Source organism: Cyprinodon variegatus, unplaced genomic scaffold (assembly GCF_000732505.1).
Source record: "Cyprinodon variegatus isolate N-32 unplaced genomic scaffold, C_variegatus-1.0 Scaffold168, whole genome shotgun sequence".
Lineage (NCBI taxonomy): Eukaryota > Metazoa > Chordata > Actinopteri > Cyprinodontiformes > Cyprinodontidae > Cyprinodon > Cyprinodon variegatus.
In genome coordinates, this window is record NW_015150621.1 from 1,207,194 (window position 1) to 1,229,313 (window position 22,120).

At 35.2% G+C, this 22,120-nt stretch overlaps 1 protein-coding gene across 1 annotated transcript in view; it reads right to left on the reverse strand.

Moving 5' to 3' along the window:
* si (sucrase-isomaltase (alpha-glucosidase)) overlaps nt 1-22,120 on the reverse strand; it is a 70,241-nt gene that overhangs the window by 19,648 nt on the left and 28,473 nt on the right. Inside the window, exons 19-37 of the mRNA XM_015378257.1 lie at nt 20,026-20,110; nt 15,583-15,639; nt 11,932-12,056; nt 11,650-11,738; nt 11,389-11,438; nt 10,801-10,977; nt 8,743-8,904; nt 8,448-8,648; nt 8,162-8,316; nt 6,854-7,022; nt 5,473-5,569; nt 4,942-5,054; nt 4,533-4,658; nt 2,418-2,549; nt 2,015-2,131; nt 1,837-1,899; nt 1,155-1,268; nt 961-1,051; nt 696-834 (exon numbers count right to left, since the gene is read on the reverse strand). Of these exons, the coding sequence (XP_015233743.1) occupies nt 696-834; nt 961-1,051; nt 1,155-1,268; nt 1,837-1,899; nt 2,015-2,131; nt 2,418-2,549; nt 4,533-4,658; nt 4,942-5,054; nt 5,473-5,569; nt 6,854-7,022; nt 8,162-8,316; nt 8,448-8,648; nt 8,743-8,904; nt 10,801-10,977; nt 11,389-11,438; nt 11,650-11,738; nt 11,932-12,056; nt 15,583-15,639; nt 20,026-20,110 (2,262 nt within the window). The remainder of the gene's footprint in view (nt 1-695; nt 835-960; nt 1,052-1,154; nt 1,269-1,836; nt 1,900-2,014; nt 2,132-2,417; nt 2,550-4,532; nt 4,659-4,941; nt 5,055-5,472; nt 5,570-6,853; nt 7,023-8,161; nt 8,317-8,447; nt 8,649-8,742; nt 8,905-10,800; nt 10,978-11,388; nt 11,439-11,649; nt 11,739-11,931; nt 12,057-15,582; nt 15,640-20,025; nt 20,111-22,120) is intronic.

The following is a 22,120-nucleotide window of genomic DNA, read 5'->3' on the forward strand; positions in this document are numbered from 1 at the left end:
TTCAGCGTGCTCATAACTTATACAAAACGTACCCATAACTTATCCAATGTATGCCAACGTTTTTGCCAGATTTTCTGCACGTCAGGCATAAGCAGGTCTAAATCGCCATGGTGTGACAGGGGCTTTAGTAGGGGCAAAAGTTTCCTTTGAATTCTTAACTAGAATATGTTGGTTTATTTGGGTTCAATGTTATTCAGAGATCTATATTCTGACTCAAAGATAAATTGATCAAAAAACAAATTGTTGCTGCTATTTAGACGTATTTGCACTGTTCCAATTAATTCACCACAATTTTCACCTTGTAAAAAGCAGATCCTAGAATCCGGTTTTTGGTTCCACTAAATACCAAGAAAATTATAATTTTTCTTAAATAACTTAAAGAACTAAGGCCATAACTAATTAATTCTGTAGTGTAAAAAAATGAAAATCTTTTACAGGGACCAATAGGCTTTTACACTGTCAATTATTTTCATTACAGTTTGATGAGACCAGGATAGACTGGCATATATAACTCCTAACACTGGGTTTTTTCCTTTATGTTTGTTCCACTTAGATTTTCTGTTCCCTTTTGTTAATGGTAGGATTAATTGACATTATAGTGGTTCTTTGCTATGCAGTAAACTTATATTGATTAAAAGGAAACCAATGTCACTACACATGATATGATCAGGCAACATGACAACATATACACTTACTCATAGGTAGGTTTGGTGTGAGACCATCCATAGAGGTTGTGGACGTCGTAATGCTTGACTCTCTTTCCATTGCTAAGTATTTGTTCACTGTTCATACATAGAGTCTTGTGGTTCAAGCCCATATGTTTGGACTCCAGAGCTGAGTGGCACAAATACAAAGCACATATACACAGAGGAATTCACACAGTGTATTTCAAAGTTCTTATTCTGTATATAAAATATCTTTAGAAAATAACAAAGAACAAAAAGATTCTTTGTTTCTTACGGGGCATATATGGAGGGTTCTCTAGTAGGGGATTACCCAGGCATTTTCCACCAACTGTGCCATGGACAAAACTTGCAGGTTCATTCATGTCCTTAAGATAAAAGACAGATCGGAATGTATAAAATGGTACTTAAATCCAAAGGATAGCTTTGCAATGGTCATGGAAACACTGTGAATTTATTAGTTATACTCACAATCCAAATGCCATCAAACTTCAGTTCTTTATAAAAATTACTAATTTCTTGTTGCCACCATGTTGCAGTACTAGTACGGAAGAAGTCTGGGAATGCAGTGTATGCACGATACAGCTGGATGAAATAATCAAATGTTAAAAATTATTAAAGTATTCCTTGCAATAATTTACACTGGCCTACATTTAAAATTCTGCCATAATGCTATGTAAATGAAAAGTGTTAGAACATAACTAAAGATGGAGTTTAAGTAACAGAGTTAGGTTCCCCAGGCTTCCCAAGGCACCGTACAAACATGCCACTCAAGATTCTTCTTAGAGACAGATTTACAAAAGAAAATAAAACATAATTTCTAATTTGATAGCAATTATTGCTCTGTTAACTTAATTTTCATGGCTAACATCTTTCAAAATACTATAATTATAAAATACTATAAACCCTGAAAAAAATCAGCAGGTTTTGTAAGCCAAAACAAGGCTTTCTTTGGTCCACTCTATAAAGACTCAATGCTATTTCTGACATTTTGAATTTAAAAAAAAAAGCTTCCTGGGTGGGAAGCAAAACTTCTTTAAAATTGGAAACAAAGTCCAGTGGATTATTTTAATTATTATTATTATTTTTTTTTAACTTTTTTGGAATTACTATAAATTCTAGTGTTACAAGGTGAACATGAGAAGCAGTTTACTTCTACTGCGGTGTCCCAGTCAAGGTTTTCATCAACTGTGACATTTGGAAAATCAGGCCAGACCTAGAAGAAAAAAGGGTCACAGAAAATAAACAAATTAATTTCTTTTTTTTAATCTGTTTTTATAATTACAGAAGAGATATTTAATTATTTTGATTTGATCTCTAGTTAACTTTACCTTTCCCCACACAATATCGTTGCCAAGCTCAGCGGGCCATTTGATGAAGACATCAGCCTCTTTCCCTCGTCTAAAAGCAGGGTAATCTGTTGTTTCATTTCCTGAAATAGCTGGATCCTGTAATTAAACACACTCTTAATCATAAATACTCTGTCTGCACTAAGCAATTTCAGTGATATACAACATATGGTTATAAGTTTATTACTATTGCTATTCAATACATCATTTATTACTTTTTGCCCATTACCCATTTTGCCCATTTTGCCCATTACTTTTTGACCAGTAAAAACAGTCTCAAGTTAAAATATTAGAAAGCTATGTAGAAAAAACACTTGGTGATAGAAAGATTCTGTCCTTACAAAAGAGATTATTATAAACAGATGTGTTATTGTGTATTGCTTACCAGAATGAAGATGAACCTCATGCCTTCTGCTCTCATTTTGTTAACCAGGTCTGGCAATCCTCCAAAGTTTACTTTGTCCAAGACAAAGTCTAGTTGACGCTCCATGTAGTCAATGTCTGCGTATTGCACATCCTGTAGTGGATGCAAGGTGAACTTTAGATTACTGTATTTTTAATTGACTGCAAAGCGTTTTAAAAATTTCCTGCTAAACTGCACAGTACATGTATAATTCCTGTACGTAAATTTCCTGTAAATCAAACAACCAGTAAAGTCACAGAAGTTGAATATCCTTACAAACAAATCATTACAATGTTCTTGAAATTTAGTTTTGTCCTTCAATTTTCTAAATTAAACAATGTATTCAATCTATTTATTTGGCATTTTATATGGCTTCTAAAAGCTGATCTGTATCATTTGCCTAACTCATTTGAAAACACCTAAGGGTGGAGAACATCTAAAGTGGTGCCTTTGGTGGTAATATGGGGTTGGATTTGCTGAAATGTGCTTGTTGTGGGAAAGACCTTTATAGAAGCTGTTACGGCCCCTTGTGTTAAACTTAGTCTGACTGGTTTGGGCAGTTTGTAATTTAATTTAATTCTTAACCATTCTTGAATTTTGTTTGCCCTTTTGTTTTAATTGGGTTAAGCTGTATTGTGTTTTAGTTCTGTTTAACCATCTTTTGGAATAAATCATTATTACATTATACTTATTTGCTCTGGACACATTTTTATGTTACCTCCCCAGAACCCCTAGACCTTGGGAGCGTAACAGAGGCAAAAACATAACTTGACAAAACACCTCATGCTCTGCTAAGCATGTAGCAGATTTGGGGTTTAGGACATACAGTAAATGACCTAACATTACATTTTTTTTGTTTTTATTTTGCTTGTCCTTTGTTGCTGTTAAATACTGTTCATAATAATTTTATGTCCAAAGAGGCAGTGTGTAGAGACCTCAAATCCTGCAATGGAAATTATTTCCTCTGAAAACTGAGGTCACCTTTGATCAGGTTAGATTGGGAGTATCAAAATAATCTGCCATGTCTCTTTGGCTTCATTCAAATAACTAATGACAGTATTATTCTAACACATCCAATTTATGTACATTACACCTTTCAATAATTGTACTAAACCTGGGAGCCTTAAATTAGATGTAGTGGTTTCCTCTGAGGGCATGACAGCACTGTATATATCGGTGGGCAAAACCAAAGACTTAGATATAAATTGTGCAGACAATGGCACTGAAACTTTCATATGATACATGATTTTGGGAGCTAATGTGAGTAAATGTTTTTTTTAATTAAACAGCAAGCAACTTTGTAATTGCAGAAAGTCTAAAAACTATCATTTGTCATTTGTACGACGGAGTATTGGGGTCAGGCTAGAGATTTTTTTTTTCATTTTGAGAACAAAGTCGTAACATTATGAGAATAAAGTCTTAACATTGCGAGAATGAAGTCATCATAAAACAACCCATTTCAGAAAGAAAGCTTCAAGCTCCGACCAGCATATGACAGCCGACCAGCACCATCAAACAGCAACCTGAGTCCACTTTGAATCCTGCCCAACGTGATGCTGCTGTGCTAAAAGATTTCCCTATTTATGAAACCAGAGCCAAAGAAAAACTTCACATAATGCTCAACATTCCTCATTTTAGGGAAGAAAGTGCTTTTTGTAAGAGTTGCCATAAAATACAACTTGTTTCTCATAATTTTATGACTTTAGTCTCATAATTTCATGACTTTATTCTCATACTTTTATGAATTTATTCTTGTAATTTTATTACTTATTTTCATAATTTTACAACATTCTCGTAATGTTACGACTTACGAAAAAAAATCTCTAGCCTGGCCCTATTACTCCTTCATTCATATGGATATCAGTAAAACAACATATAATTTTGCAAAAATTAGGTAAACAAGTAACCAAAATGTTGTCTAAATAATGTTGGAAACCAAGTCCAGTGGATTGTTTTTAAACTTTTAAACAAATTATGACCTGGATGACTGAGAATCTTCATCAGCATGTCTTAATAGGTAAGCCTTATTATCCTGATTGTAATTATTGATAAAGACTTAACAGTCTTTAATACAAAAAAAAAATATTTTAAACTTACATAGGGTATACCAGCTGCTCTCATGTCATTGTATAGATCTTCTATTTCTGCATCATTGGCATAACCATAGCGACAAAGCTGAAACCCGAGGGACCAGTAGGCAGGTAGAACAGGTCTTCCAATCAGCTGAAAAGTAAAAAAGTACAAACAAAAAAGTCAAAATAATTTCTCAAATAAAAATATTTGCTTTGTGATCAAATGTGACTGTTATTTTTTTTTTGTTTTTGTGCACACTTACTTTGTGTGTGTGTTTGTGTGCATGTGTGTCTGAACTGGCTAAATGAAAGTGTGCAATGAAGCAAAGAACTCCCAGCTGCTGCAGTCCATCACCAGCGACCCAGGGCCAATTGCAATGCACACATGCTAACAGAGCTAAAGCCACATATATGAAACAAAGTAGAAGACTCACTGTAGTGTACTCCTGGACAACCATCTCAGGTGTTGGTCCCAGGACCATGTAGAAATCCAAGATGCCCCCAAGTGTGCGGTAGGTCAAAGCAGGAGTTGGCTGGAAAGTTACATCTAGGGACACACAATAAGCCTCGCTGATTCTTTTAATTTGAAAGATTAAATGCAGTCCATTTTTTCCATAAACGTGTTTGGTTTCCTATACAGTATCTAAGATCAAAATATTTAATAGTCCCTTTTATATTGCCTAATTTACCATGTTAATTTCCTTTTCCTGGGGGCTTGATTTTAAAACCCTATGGGCCTTATCTAGAATAAGACTTTTAACATCACCCCGGGATTGTTAAAACCCCTCAACAGTCAACCTTGGTTAAATCTTTATCAAGGGTTTTCCTACTTTTGAAATGTTCTTTCAGAGCAGTAGAGCTCCACCCCTACATGGAATGGGATCAGACTCGGTTACCAATGGAGCTGGTTCCTCAAACAGTTTGGTTTATGAGTGTAGGTGCTAATGTGTGCATATTTCTCTCACCCATTGCATTACTGTTCAGTAACAGCACGCCATGAGCATCAGAAGAGTTTTCAAGGCCCATGTAAAAGGGATGCACTCCATAGCAATTCATCTTGTACTGAGGAGAAATAAAAAGGAAAAAGAAATCAAGTGTTAAAGAAAGAAGCTGTTAAATTCTGGTCAAAATGTGGAGATCTGAGCAGTTTCTATTGAGCTCATCCATCACCTTATAAACAGGTTAATGTTTGTTTTACTTATTGAGTTTCGTTAAATATTTTCTTTTAACAGCATTCTGAATTCTTTCATGTAGATTAACACACATGGAACATCATATCATTTCTTACTGTGTTTTGGGCCTAATTTGGTCCTCATAAAATTACTGAAAAAATACCAGTCATGTCTTGAGTTCTTAGATGATGATAGAAGTTGTGGGGAAGGTGAAAAAAGGCAGATGGATTGTTAATGAAGGAGAAATTTGACACTTTCTTGGGTCACCATCCTGCAATGATATCTACTACATAAGAAGCTGCTACTGTAAATCCCAGCTCAGTTGCTCCCAACTTGTTTGGACACGTGTATGGGTGTCACCCTGCTAGTGGTCTGGTGACATAAAAAGAAGAAAAATGTCCATCAACAATAATTTCAATTTCTGGAACAACCCACACCGACTGGATTCTTGGAAAGACACCTTTTCTGGAAATGTGAGTCCAGTTGCTGATTCTGCTTTTGCAAATCAAAATTGCCCACTGAGCCTGAACTAAACACTGAACTTCCCTTCTCACTTCCAGTGCCGGTTCACCAGCGTTCAGAGTAACACTGGACCGATATCGACTTGTTTTCAATAAAACCTTTTAAACCCTCCCCTGGTTTCTCTGAGTGATTTCCTGCATGTTGGTCAGATACCTGTACAGTAACTCAAAAAGATCATGACAGTACCATGGTCCTCCTAAATAACTTCAAGGGCTAGTATTTATTGTTCTTTATATTGTTCTTTTAATCTTGCACATTTGTATCCTTATTCCACCCTTTCTAATTTGATTCCCTTGCTCTGTAACGGAACCCTAACATTTATATAAACTATGTAGAACTTTACTTCATGCTCAGCAATTATGCTTGACATTGCTGATTCTTGGTAGAAATCTCATTCTGACTGACCTTAAAACTAGTTTTGAGGGGGAAAAAAAAGACAGTCTATGCCTTCTATGAACGGAAACACATCAGAGTTGCCTTTTAGAGAAGCTTGTATACTTTGCGCAAAGATTCTTAACAGGTCCCCATAAAGAGGCACCAAAGGGTGACAATAAGCCCAGAAATTCAGACAGACCTTGCCAATGTTTGTGGGTGGGGGGTACTTCTTTTAGACTTTTCTTTAAATGTATGATTTATTTAGAAGAATACTCACACCAGGAGGTTGATCTTTGGAGAACATTCCCCAGGTATGATAGTTGAGATCATGTTTATAGGAGGGATGCTCGGTTTCTCCAAAGCCATAGACAAAATTTGATGACAGTCGTGTTGACACTTGGATGAACAAGTCTGAGAAGGTGAAACCCGGCACAGCAGAGTCCCAACTAAGAGAGTTGATGGGGGATGAAATCAGTGAGAAACAGGTTGAGGGAATTATTGTCAGATGCATCTATTCACTGTCTTTTTTTAAACACGGATAGCTGTCCAAAGGAACTATTACAGCCCTTAAATTATATTTTAATATTTTACCTGTAATTTTGCAGAGACCCAGAATAGATCTTAACAATAAAATAACACAACTTTTCTTTGAAATAGCCTGAAATGCACCTTCTGCTGAATATACCACCATGATGACTGCTGAAAATCAGGTAACTACTTTATTGACTGAGTATGATGTACTTTCTTCAGCTTTCCTGTTTTAAAATCCAACAGTATTTCAGTGATTTGGTTTAAGAATATGCAACAGATTTCAAGTAGGATGATCCTGGTTTGGAGACTGGATTGTATTGAAACATTTTTGTATTGAATTTAACAATTCAATTCACATTGACATGATCCCATTCATGTCAATGTATAATTTATGTAACTCAAAATGTGATACAATTTACACTGCAATGTAACATTGCACAATTTTCTCAGCATTATTGTACTTATCTATTGTATCCATTATAAGAAGGAAGTTTGAGAAGACAAATAGAAACTGCATCAGTTAAGGACAATTCTTGGTCACAAATGATACGTTTTTTTTTTTTCATTAAAAGACATTAGACATACCTATTGAGTTTCCACTGAATCACAGAGGGTTTTTTTAAGGCTAAGAGTAGAAACCAGATTTCAAAAGTAAAATGCTATCTATCTTCACTTAGAAATGTATGTCTCTAAAAAAGGCCAAGAAACTGATCTAAAAAAGTTGCCTTAATGGATAAATAAAGATTTATGCTATGCTCATAGTTGTATTAAAAACAACATGGTGCCCCAAAAAGGAGACTGTTTTTGTGAGACAGATATGTTGTTGCATTAACCCTCTCTCTTCAAGCTTACCAACAAAAGTCTTATTTGAGTAAAAACACCTTGTTTTTGCCATTTTGCTGATGGTTTCAAAGAGCAGCTGTATCAACATTACATCACTGAAAAATTTTAGTTAACCAAATATCTACCAGAAGGGAAGTTCCCGGGGCAGTCAAAGATTTAAGGGCCATACATTTAATCTACTTAAAACAAGAGTTCATTGTAAAATACTCACATTTTGGTGCCTGTTTTCTTCCTTATGACCTGAATTCCAAATGGATTCTGACTGATTTTCACCTCGTAAAGTCTTTTGCCCTCATCTGTCTCAGGCGTTGAAGGCAGTGTCAGAGGTACTGGTACCTCATAGCGTTCATTTGTTGGGTCCCAAATCTGAACACAAGGGTTTTTGTATTAAATGGTATGAGAGTCTTTAAGATAGATGTTATGTACAAAAGAAGCCTAGTTGAGTGGAAAGCATTGTAAGTTAAAAACTAATACTATAATGATAAATAAGCACAAACCTTGAACTGAAGCATGTCGCTTTTATGATACCAAATCTGGACGCGGAGGTTATTAATGTCGGGTGAGTCTGGACGGCTACTGATCCTTGTGTTCCGAGTAAGATCAAGCGTGATACCTGAACTGGTGCTGCTGATTACTTTAGAAGAGTAACCGTAGTCATTTGCATAGTAACACCAAGGAACCCCAGCAGTTTCACTTTTCTACACATGGAAAAAAAGATAAATTAGCAAGTTAATCCTTATTTCACAATAAACTTGGAACATATAAACATCATCTAAGTAAATCACTGCTCACTTTCCACAGACAGCCCCTAGCCCTGCATTTGTTTTCATCTGCATGCTCCTCTGGATGGCAGTCAAAACGTTCAAGCTCAGGAATCTCTGGGCTTGCCGTCATCGTCCATTGAACTGTGTAGCTCTTGCCAAGTTCCAGGGCCAGGTTGATTATGGAAAGCACCTGAAAAATTAAGAGAAATGTTGTGATCATTTAGACAAGGTGATCCAAATTAAATAGCAATCATGTTTTACGCCTTACTCCGACTTATCTACCCTGAACTGTGTTTCAGTATTTATAATCTTAGCCCTTTTTTGTATAGATCCCTTTGGAAACTATTTTTCACAGATTATTTTATGAATGCATGAATTTAGCAATGCATCACGCAAAGCAAACATACATGATATTATATTTAGAAAAAGCGGAAAATATGCAAATATGCATCAAAAGTAAATAAAAGCATTATTACTAGTTTATAGACTAGTAGGACAATAAATACAAGAAACATTGCTACCTTTACATCGGAATCATTTCTTAAAAAGTCAATAAGAATGATGAAGCTTCAACGTACTCTCAAGGCCCAGTCTACAGTTACAAAGACAATTTCTCATGACAAGTTTAAATTTAAGTCCAAAAGTACATTTATCCCTCTCCCCCAGGAAATTATTGCTACAAAGAGTCATTTGATAAATGTATGCTTGTGTGAGTGACCACAGAGACCTTGAAGATCCTCAAGAGAGCCTCTGCAACTGTGCACATACACATACACAAAAGCGTGTGGTTACTCTTAAATACACAAGTGTACAAAGGAAAATATCTCCCACTCCACTACCAAGGGCTTCTTGATTGTTTATAAACTCTTTCTCAATGTGAGCATGAAAGCTTACAGTAAAGTTATTGCTCTTAACTGTTATCCTCTGTCTATGTTTTGTTTCCTGCACACATAAGCACCCATGGAGGCCACCTACGACCCTCAACTACCATAACAATTGTTGTCATTTTTTACAGTTAGAGGCCATCCTTGAAATGCATACCTATGGTGTATTTCCAGGACTTATTGAAACAAACGATAGAACTCTGGGTGTTGGAAGAAAATATTTATCCTGTATGTCTAAGATAACAGTACTAAATGCTATATGTCCTATGGTTGCTATCAGACATAAATATACACACAACTGAGTCTTTAATGCAAAGTTTAGTATGTGTAGATTTATAGCACCAGCCATTAGCTCTATACATAGTGCAAATTGGTTGCTTTAGTTTACACAAAAAAACAAAAGTCAGTAGACTATATATTGAGAAACTATCCTCCACACCATTACATAATTTTCGCCACCCTGAACCATTCATAACAAGCGGTTATTATTATTTTTATGTTTTTTTTTTTTGTTTTTTTTTTCGATAATCACCTTAAAGGCCAAAAGCTTATATTTTGATGCATTAGACCTGATAATTTTTTTTCCAATCACTAATAAGGTTTTTTTGTCCACACGACTACAGTGCATTTAGTATTTTCCTTTTTTAGTCATTTACCATTAAACTAGAAGAAGCCTATGTATGAAAATTTTAGAATATGAGTGAATTAACTAAAAAGATTATACTTAATTAATACCACATCATAAATGTCATGTGGACAGATACCAGCATTCTACGGAAGCAACTTATGCATTTGCTTTAGTTCATTTTTCTGCCTTTATCATAAATCTAAGCTTGGTCTTCATTAAAGCCTAGGAGGAAAATGTACCTGTTTAGCTGCTATTTTCCTTCTAGAGGTTTGCAAACAATTTGTTAACTTAGCATGCTCTTTGGTGCAGGAAAGTTTGTAGAGTACTCCTAACAGTGTTGCTGCACAGTTCAATCCCTAATTTATTTGCTTTTAAATTGTAAGCAGCCAAACTAACAGAGTGATGTTAAATGGAATCAATAAATAGCCCCAAGTTAGCAAATTATTTACAATTCAAATGTGAATCAGGTATTTTGATATTTAAGTAAAACCACAAACATATATATTTATGTGACTATTCCACTTAAAATAATGCAATAAAGGATTAACTGTGTGTCTTCAGCTTGCTTATTTACCTGTGTGCCTGCATTATGGGTAAAACTGGAGTCTGGTAGTGTTGTAGAAGAACCTCCATCAGGTGTCATAGTGATAGATGCTGGTCGAGCTGGCACTCCCAAGACAGTGATCTTCTCAAACTTTAGATTATTTGGATCCTTGTAGCCATTATTGGTCACCTGTAACTTCAGTATTCCCTATGATACCACAAGAATAAAAAAGTCAGATTAAGCATCCAGCACAGGTCTGCAAATTATACAATTTATAATATATCTACATTTATCAGTAAAATTAATTACATAGTTTAATTTCAATGAAACAAACATATTAAATATTTTCTCTGAGTAAACTCTACACATCAGAGCACTGTAGCATGAAAAATATTCCCACAAACACATTAAATATGTAAGATAATCCTGTATGCCATCAAGTAGGATGTTGTTTAACTAGCAAAGTTTTACAGTTCAACCATTATTTGGCCAAGCATTGTGATCTGGACTCTTGAAGCCAGTTTACAATATTAACTGTCTTTCTCCCTCTGGCTGGATCGAACAGGTTGTTTTATTGTGGTAAATATACAGTAAAAAATGCACATGGTTATAACTTACATTTTCAAAAGAGAACTGGTAATGGATGTACTTGCCATCTTCAACGGTATCTGCAAGAAGAGTAGATTTTAATAGTAACTTTCCCCCACTTGTTGACGCAGAGTTTTTAGTCTCTGAAATGCTGTAATTGACTCATACAGTTCTTTGAACTCTAATGGATAAGTGCTTCTATTACATGAAGAAAAAGGAAGTAATCAGTGATAGTAACTGAGTTTTGGCTACACAAACACATTTGCTGAAAATGAATGAATGCTGCAGTACTTCGGGAATCTCCATCATCCCAGAATAGCTCCCCAGATGCTTTGTTGTTGTCATCAAGAGCAATAATCAGACCCATTGGATTACGTCGACTGTAGAAATATACAAATAAATAATCAAAAGACTGGATGATACATAGAACAGATTAGAATTGTATTCATTAGAATAATAAAATAAATTGCTTTTATTAATAAAAAAAAATAAAAATACATCCAGCTTAATGTGTGACATTATGAGGGAGACAGTTCTGTGCCTGATTGGATGATAAAAGAATGATGAGAGTACCTGTATGTTGTAGTGACTTCAGGTTCCTGCGTGGGAAGGATTGCGCCTCCTCTGATGTGTAAGCCAAGCTTTTCAGCAGGCAGATGCACATTTACAAATGCTTTGCGGTCTCCCCTCTGTACCATCTATGTAAAAAAAAAAAAATAATAAATACATAAATAAATGAATGAATCATTTTAAGCAGAGGTCTTTCTATCTGTAAACTATATATCAAAAAGGTAACCCTCACGGCTCTGTATTAGGTGCTGTGCTTTTAACAGTGTGGGTCCGAATGCGACCTTAGACTATTGAGCTGATAAAACAGTTCTTTGCCGTTTTAATTGACCATCAGCTTGATTTGTCGCAGCTCCTTTTTACCATACATAACCAAAATTTACATGAGTTTTCTGACAGGAGATGAACCTGTCCAACAGTTTTTGCTATCCGGTTATCACGTCTTCATTATCCTTGCAAAGAATGTTGCAGTGCTATATTTTTGTTTTTATATCAGCAACATCTATAGTAATAAAAGGATAAAACTATAAAACTGTGTTTTCTGTATGTGTAAATGACTGTAGGTCCAGTTGTTTCTACAAACTACAGTTTTTTAAGAGCTGTAAATCATAAAATACAAAAAAAAACTATTTATTTATTATTTATCTTACATTCTCACATAAAGCAGAAACACAAAGGTATTCCAATGGGAAGCATTTGTCATTTAATTTTTTTTTTTTCTCAAAATCAATATACGTGTCAGTCATTCTTTAAAAAAGGGATGTTGTTAATCTGATTGGTGGATTTAGATGCAAATTTTAAACAGAAACATGACAATCTGACTAAAATTACTGCTATTGATCCCAATAAACTATTAATTGACATTTCTTCCTTAAACTTTGTTTAATATACATATGTTGCGCTGTAAAACAAACCTCTTTCAATGCTTTCCATTAGCATCATATGATATTTAGAGTAAATTTGATACTGCTAGTTATCTATATGGCTGGACCGGAAGTGTCATCAGCCTCAAGCTGCAATATTGTAACATATTCCTGGCTTCAGTAGGATATTTTCCTCAGTTTATTTTTGACCTGTGTGACAATTTTTCTATCATCTTTTTGCTGCTGTAACACCAGAGTTTCCCCATTGTGGGACAATAAAGGGATTTTCTATTCTATTCTATTTTATTCTATTCTATCCTATTCTAAAGTACATAGATTACATTAAACTTAATTATAAAAGGAAGGATCCCAGCAATCTGCCCCTTTAGCATCAACACCCAAAGAGTGTAAACAATCTTTTAATTTAGGGAAGTAGATATTTCTCCACATATCTGTCCAGTTATTATCTTTTGCTTTCTGCACCTCACCTTTATTTCTAAAAGAACCCTTCATGGTTAATTTGTGAACCCCTGAAGACTGGATCCTTAGAGCAGTCTTTAAAACACACTCCTCTCCATCTCATCTCGTTCTTCTTATACCTAATTCCTTTTCCACATCCTGTTTTTCTGTCTTGTGGTGCTCTAATTCTTTTTATCACATTTTTACCCATTCCACTGAGAGTGCGTCTATCCATGAAACTGTGTTTGTGTGTGCAGAGTGCTTTTACAGTATAGGTGCATGTGTGGGCTTGGAACTAGTGGAGCATCTACAGGCAATTTAAGATCCCATCTTCTTCCCATTTCTGCGTTAAGGTGGTCTTCTTTAGCCTATCTTGGTCTCTTTAGTTTTACTTCCCAAATATGTTTTCTCGCCACTTCTCCAAAATCTGAAATCCTCATTGCATTCTGGTTTTTAATAATTTCTTGTGCCTATCATGCTTTCTACCCTTTTTGTTTTGGCAAAGTTTCTTTTTTTTTTTCTTGTTTACTAAAACTTCATCTCTGTTCTCTTTACCAGTAGTTGTTTTTTTTTTCTTATTTTGAACTCTTGCATTTTTTGACGGTTGTTTTTCATCCATGGTCATTTTCACAAATATCAAAACTCCTCCACCCTTCCACCATCCTACTCAGATAATCACAGGGGACCAACCAGGACAAGGGGCCAGCAACACACAGCCAATCTAATCTCTCATCTGATCAGTGGGCGCCTTACATCACCAGTGACGCCCAAATAAGGTCTCAAAGGAGTGCAGCACCTCTTTTATCTCTCTGTTAGCGAGAAGGTCTCTCCTCTGTCCTACTTGTCCCCACTTTTAATCTAGCTTTATCCTAACTTTTATCATTTCATTTTCTCCATCACAAATAAATGGCCCAAAGCAAATAATTTTTTTGAGAAACATGCCCTATATGTAATTCAGAGAGGAGCAAAATAATATAGTAACACTGCCTTGAATGCCTTGCCTATGATGTTATTCTTATACATTTTTCTAAGGTCCGTATTTGTGTGACCATTTTTCTATTCTATTCTATTCTATTCTATTCTATTCTATTCTATTCTATTCTATTCTTTTCTATTCTTTTCTATTATACTAATGTCATTTTAGCTAATTCCCAATGCTCGTATGCCAGTAACCTTTAAAAAGGATTGAATTGTTTATACTTATTAAGTTATTCTAATTTTAAAGTAGAACCTTCAGTAGGAACAAGATGTTCAGTGTTTTGGTATCAACTGTTAATAGTTTAATGATAATTACTTTACCATTTCTTTAAAACTTCTATAACTCATTGCAATAAAATCTTGCTGTCAAACATTTTGGGAACAATTTCACTTTAAAAGTAGCAATTTCTAATATGTTACAGAATGAAGGTAAACCACTAACTATAAAGTATTTCATTGGAATTTTATATTAACCCAGTAAGTTTTGCACAGTAGTGAAAAGCAGAGGGTAGGCCAGAGCCAGTATTACACACAGATATTTGGTTTATTGTCTTGTAGCTCTGGTTGTAGGCTATAACTATTCTACTGCTGGGAAGTAAATCTGTCTGCTCTCTTGACTGTTCTGTTTTTAGCTTCATCCATCTTCCCATCAACCGTGAAGAGCTTCCTTATCTCCCCTGAAAACTAACATTACCATAACATGATGCTGGGTCTAAAAATGGCAAGTGGAAGGTTTTGTGTGTTTGGTATGTTTTTTTTTTTTTGTTAATATGCATTGGATGTAAACAAGGCAGGTGGTATCATCTGACCATCTTCACATTTATTTGTCTCCTAGAAAGGCCTGTAGCAATTATGGAATCAAATGGCCTTTCTTTCAGAAATAGCTTTCTCACATTCATCTTTGGATAAATACCACATTTTTGAAGAACATGGCTAATAGAGATCCTTTGAAGAGATTGTTCCACCTGAGGTGTGAATCTCTGCAGCTTTACAATAGTTACCAAGGGACTCTTGGGTTGCATCAGTTATTAATGAGACAATGTTCTGTAACGGACCTTTGAGGATATCAAAGAGCAACTATAAGCATTTCTACCTAGTAAGGGGTATAAGATATAAACAGTAGAATGGATTTCATGTTAATCAGATTTTTAGTGTAACAACCTTGTACTATATGTGTACATCCTTTGAAAACCTTGTATTCAACCCCCTATCCTGTGCAGACACAACCCACACCCAGGTGATGCAATTCCTGGTTTTGGTCTTTCACAATTTCAAAATGATATCTTTAAAATTGAAAAGTATTGAAAAGTGGTGAAACAAATGTACCAAAGCGGGGATGATTAGAAAACATTCTTACCGTTTCATAGTCATACCAACGTGCATCTGGAAAATATGCCTGGACATCTTCCACACCCTGTATGAATAAAGGAAAACAACATTTTAAATAGATCCATATGTGCAATATCTATGTTTTCTGGTATAAATCAGTTAGTATAAAACTGGAGATCTATAAAAGATGATAGAGCTCACTGTTCCAATCCTGACACTTTGATCTTAATTGGATTAAGATAAGAACAGAAGCTGTATTACAGAAATTAAGGGGGCAACACACATTTAATAAAAAAAATAAGACAAAATGTTCACATCTAGAAAAGCCATTTTATAACTGCCCATCATGTAATATAAAGTTCTTTGACACAGTCATTGTCACACTTCTTCCATGGTGTTAGGTTGCAACAGGTGACAGAAAAGACGGCACCAAGAGACGACTGATAGGTGACAGCCTTTGATGGCTTAAGGTGGTGCACAGACAGGGGCAATCAATAGACGTACGCAAGCCCTTTGATAGCATTGTCACTTCCCTGTTCTCTCTGTCAGTGCAGAACAGAGGGAAAGGGAGATATAAACACAGAGGGCACAGCAAAAGGAAAGGCAAACTGTATGTCCTTCCCAGGAATATCAAATTGGGAAAGACTCTGTGTCAGGACCAAAATATAATTTATAATAAGTAACAATGACACAAGTCTTCTATTTTCTGTCTGACATACAAGTTGCATTATTTTTTCTGATGTCTTTTAATTTTGACAAAAGAAAATTGAAAGAGAACAGCTTAGCTCCTTTGTTTTAAGAGGGTTAGGCTTTAAATATGCTCTCGTTTTCCACTACATGCCGGTATTATATGGAGGATCCATCCTTTACCTAGAACTACCCTAAATATTTGTGTCCAAATTATTACAAAGTTGATTCACAGCCATGAAATGATTCCCCTTTATTACATCCCTAAAGTACTCTACTGGATTGAGATCTGGTGGAGATGAGTGTTGTACAATAAATTCACCATTATAATGGCAAAAAACAGGTTGAGCTAAATTGAACTATGTGGGATGGCACATTATTTTGCTGTAAGAAGCCATTTGATACAGGATGTGGTCACAAAGGGAGGGTCATGGTGAAGTTTTGAAACTATGGGTAGGAAGGTTAAACTATGGTGGTAAAATAGATAGATAGATTTTTTTTTTTGTTCTTAAGTAAAGAAGGGATACTTTCATTGATAAAAAGGTCAAATTATGAGAAAAAGGTTTCTTAAGGCCCCTTCAAACTAAATGAAAAGACATACTGCAACTTTTAGGGCTCTATCTGCAGTTTGACATTGATTTCCTATCACAAGTGCTGCATGTAAATCCTACCTTTAAAGCTCATCACATACAATTGCCTATCACTCACTTTTCTGACTACTGGTCTTTGCAAGATGTACCTTGGATGCTAACCATAATTAAAGGGGACAATGCAAAAGGCATGCATCCTTATTTTCAATGCTGAGTTAGCCAAAGGGTAAGATTTAATCAGTTTGGCTAAAGATTTGATCTGGCAGAATGATCAGATACTAAATAGGATGAAGAAAGCTACAGAGCATAAGTGTGAGAGTAAGTTAAAGAGAAAGTTGATGCAATGGAATGTGATCACAAGAGTGAGTTGGAGCAGCTGATTAAGAGAATTCCGATGGGAGCCAACGTTTGATGAAAGGTTGAGTTTAAAAGAGAAGGGAGATATTGGCATGAAGGCAGAGCTGAAAGCACTCCGAAAATCAGAGGGGACAGCATGGAGAGGCAGTACAGGAGATCCTCTCAGTTTATCACAGATCAAGGTTAAGTCATGCATTGATTTGTATGATATACAAAGACTAACTTTAGAGAAAAGCATAGATAGAAAATGAGATAATTAGGTTGGACAGAACAGAGAGAGAATGAAAAAAAAAAAAAAGCCAGACACATCTGTTCCACGTGACAGATACACTGGTCTTGTCCTGAATTGAACTGAGATATTACAATTTACCTCATACTGCATGCAAGATAGATGTGATTTTGACCTAACCACTTGGCTGAAGTTTCCACCTATGTTAAAAGGTTAATTAAAAAATGTTTCTCCCTTTGCTCTTTTAAAACTAGATCTTTTGGCCCTACTGAGACGTATGAAAAACAGTTGAAATCAGATATTTACATAGACAGGATTAAAACTCTAAGACTAATTTTCTACAAATATCCTTCTCATTGTCTGACAACAAATTGTCCACATTTATTCCAGTTTATATTTTTTACATGAGTGAGACATTATTTTTGATATTATTAGAAAGCTCTTTGTTTCAGCTTCAGAAGTTTGCATTAACATATATAACCCCTCTCTAAATATTTTTAGATGAAAGCCAAAACGGTGATATCATGGCTTTGCAAGGCTCATATACTTTAACATAATATCTGGCTTAAATTATGACATTTATTTGTGGATTTATTTTTAAGCAAAACCTATGAAATTGTTTGATTTAATATCTGATAGTGAAAAGTACAAAACATTTTTTTGTATTGTATCTGGTTTTAAATCCAGTGCAAATACTACACTACAATTACCTAAAAATGAGGTTTGATCTTCCCTTTAAAATCTATCAATGATAATATATATCTTTCATATTATGCTTATGTTTACATCTTGATGTATGCAGTTTATTTTCAGTTTTAACTGGTTGAGCGTCACTATTTTAGAACATGCATGTTTTGACTTTTAAAATCTCCAAATTATGTTTAAGTGAAAGTTTTATGCAAACTCTTTTTGTCTTGTTTATTATTATCAAGATAATCATGGATACAATCCAGTGCAAAGAACATGAAATCCTGTTGGTTTAAGCAGTAGGGGTTTAAGTAAAAGTGAGCACTACGTCCAATTAGGAAAGCCTTCAATTTTAAGATTAAAATGTCTCTTACTTCTTGGCTAATGTGGTTAATTAGGTTTATTATTTATTTATTATGTCCTTCTTGTGTTTCTTCTTTTCATTGCTGTGATGTATTGCGGATTGTCGTACAAAATGGCACTTTTGTCACATTTGCTACTATTAAAAGAGTTAGACCATTTAAAATTTGCTCTGAGCCAAATACTCTTTTCAACAAGTTTCATTTATCTGAAGATTAGCATTACATTAATTCTGTGTAAACAATTCAGTGTTTTCTTAAGTGCATCGTCTTGGGCAATAACCATCATCCATTTGCATGTTGGTCCAACCCTTTGAGTTTGCTAGAGCAGATATCTATGGTTATATAATTCAATTAATTGTTTGGGAGGTTACTTCAAATTTGAATGTTTTTGCTAAAAATAAAAATCAAATAAAAAAAGAAATACTTGCGTTATAGTAACATGAATACGAATAAAACATTTCCGGAGCTTAATTCTTACAGGCCTGTCACCATCAGACAAGGACAATGGGACATGCAAGTTTTGAATCCAATTCTGGAAAACATTTGGCTAATGTACTGGAAATTCATTAATCAAAAATACACACCATCATAAGCAAGGTCGTTAATTTGCTCTTTGGGGATGAACTTTTATGGCTGATTTTCTCTGTATTCAATTATCAGGGCACAGCGATGGAAAGCAATTACTACTTAAGAGAAGGAAAATTAGTTGTTGATCAAACTGATACAACTGCGGTGCTTCCAGACATTTTCTCTTTTTTGAAATTCTATTCTGTTTCCGGATAGACTCCTAAAACAGGATTTCATATCTGCCTGAAAAAATCATGTCAGATCAAAATAACATCTTATTCCGTCACCCTCAGGCTCATCTGTGTCCATGCATTTAGAGTTACACTAAGCTTTAAACTACTGTAACCCAAATGCTAACTTTTTTTTTAACAGGATAACTTTCCACAGACCCTCTGAATAAACTTACAGTGCACTCCTCCAGCCTTTCATAAATCCAGTTTCCTTTTCACAACTTTGTAATTCCAGAGGGCATTAATTCAGGCCTGTTTGATACAACAGCCATAATTTCACATGCTTATACACATGTGCTGTAAATGTAAGCTCTAACAGACATACACATTTACATACCCGGACAATTATATGGACACACAATGGCATGCATTTACGCTCAGAAAAACACAAGCACACACATTTCTATCTGCATTACTAATCTTCTAGTAATGAGGTCAGCGCTCTCATTAGAGCTGAAAGAAAAGAGGGAGGGTTTGGAGGAGAAATGAACGACGGATGAGAAGAGTAGAGGGCAACAAAGAAAATCCGATGTCATGTTTTCTCATGAGAGGTCATGGTTTGCTCGTATAAATGGCTGATCACCTCATCAGCAAGACATTTCTCTTTGTGTATTAGCCAGGTTTTCTTTAGTTTCGCAGGATTTAATACATCATCAACCGCTGTATATAACACAATACTTCCAATGAACGTTTGGTTTATTTTAAAGATTTTCTTTGTTCTTTTTGATTATGAAAGTCAAGTAACTTTGCTTCTTAACTAACCGGATCAAGCACTGGTGTTATGAGCAGGTATGGTCCCCAGAGAAACTGGCGATCCACTTCCCAGGTGTTTATATCATTGTAGAACCTTAAAATAGAGGAAAATGCATGTTATAGTCACTTATATTGTCATAATCAGAATTTTGAAAGACATTTATCTTGGGAAATGTGAAAAGCAGTGCAATTAAGAGAGTGATAGATAGATAGATAGATAGATAGATAGATAGATAGATAGATAGATAGATAGATAGATAGATAGATAGATAGATAGATAGATAGATAAAAGTTGATGTGAAAATTAAGGTTGCATTATTTCTATTTCACCTAGCCCATATAGATTTCTGCTTTTCTAGAAAAAAAGTAACGAAATGCATCATAGAGCATAATGCTCTTATCACATTATCTACATAGTAGATCTGAAAGCATGCATACATTGTTCTCTGAGACACATATACAGTATTTCTATTAAAACAATCCACGTAATGGGTGACACAGGAAGTTCTTACTCAAACAGGAAGTAATTCTTAAATCAGGAAACAAACTGCCAATTCCATGGCATATTTTAACAGTATTTATTTGAAAAAAGTGCATTATGAAACTATTCAAATTGATCCCGATTTCTCATTTTTTGTTCTTCTGTAATGTTTGGTTGAGGAGCATGGAAAATTATTGTTTTTTCAAAGTATAATGGGATGTTTGGAACAAATGCAACAGAATTCTGCAGATGCTTTTGTTCACATGACGCTTCAAGGAGAACTGAAGTTAGGGTTGCATGAACGCCAAGTCTTGAGAATCTCTATATGCGAGAACTATATGTGGGTTATAAGAATAGAATGTATATTTATATGTGGAAGAATATATGTAAAGGAGAATGCCCATGTAAGAGATTAAATGTACGGGTGAAATAATTACTGAACATAGCACCATTTTTCTCAGTAAATATATTTCTGGAAGTACTATACATATGACACTTACACCAGATGTAACGATCCATGCAATTTACTGATACAAATAAATCAAACCATAGATGTCCAGAAATGAAGTTATGTGTTATAATGTGAAATGGCACAGGGAAGAAGTACTGAACACACTTATTGAAATTTTGTAAATTCTTTGTACAAATGGCTTTGTTGGTAATAACTGCTTTAATCCACCTCCTGTATGGAGAAATTAACTGCATGCATTGTTCAGGTGTGAGTTTGGCCCATTCTTCCACATGGTCTTAAAATCTTAAAAGTTCCATTGTCATCTTCTATGAACTCTGATTGTTATTTCCTTCCATAGATTTTCTAATGGATTCAGGTCAGGTGATTGGCTGGGCCATTCTATCAGCTTTATTTTCTTTCTTTGAAACAAATTAAATTTCCTTGGTTGTGTGTTTGGGGTCATTGTCTAGCTGAAACGTCCCCCCACATTTCATCTTCATCATCCTAATAGATGGTAGCAGATTTTTATCAAGAATGTCTCCGTATTTTTTTCTCATTCATCCTTCCTTCATTTATTAGAAGTTTGCCAGTACCATATGCTGAAAAACAGCCCCACACCATGATGTTCCCACCTCCAAACTTCCTGTTGGTATGGTGTTTCTTGGGGTGATGTGCAGTTCCATTTGACCTCCAAACATGATGGGTATTATGGCATCTAACGAGTTCTATTTTGGTCTCATCTGACCAGCTATTTTCTCCAAGTATTTCACAGGCTTGTCTAAAAGTTGTGCAGCAAACTTTAAACAAGCTTCACCATGCCTTTTCTTCAGCAATGTAGTCTTGTGTGGTGAGTGTGCATACAGGCCATGGCGGTTGAGTGCATTACTTATTGTTTTCTATGAAAATATTGTGCTGGCTAATTCCAGGTCTTTCTGAAGCTCTCAACAAGTGGTCTTTGGCTCTTGGACAAATCTTCTGATAATTCTTTTCACTGCTCTTTCAGAAATCTGTCGAGGAGCACCTGGTCGTAGTCAGTTTATGGTGGCATGATGTTCTTTCCACTTCCAGATTATGGTCCCAGCAGTGCTCACTGGAACATTCAGAAGTTAAAGGAATAGTACACCCAAAACATGATTAGCCTTCATTTTCTACTCACCCCCATGCTGAACAAC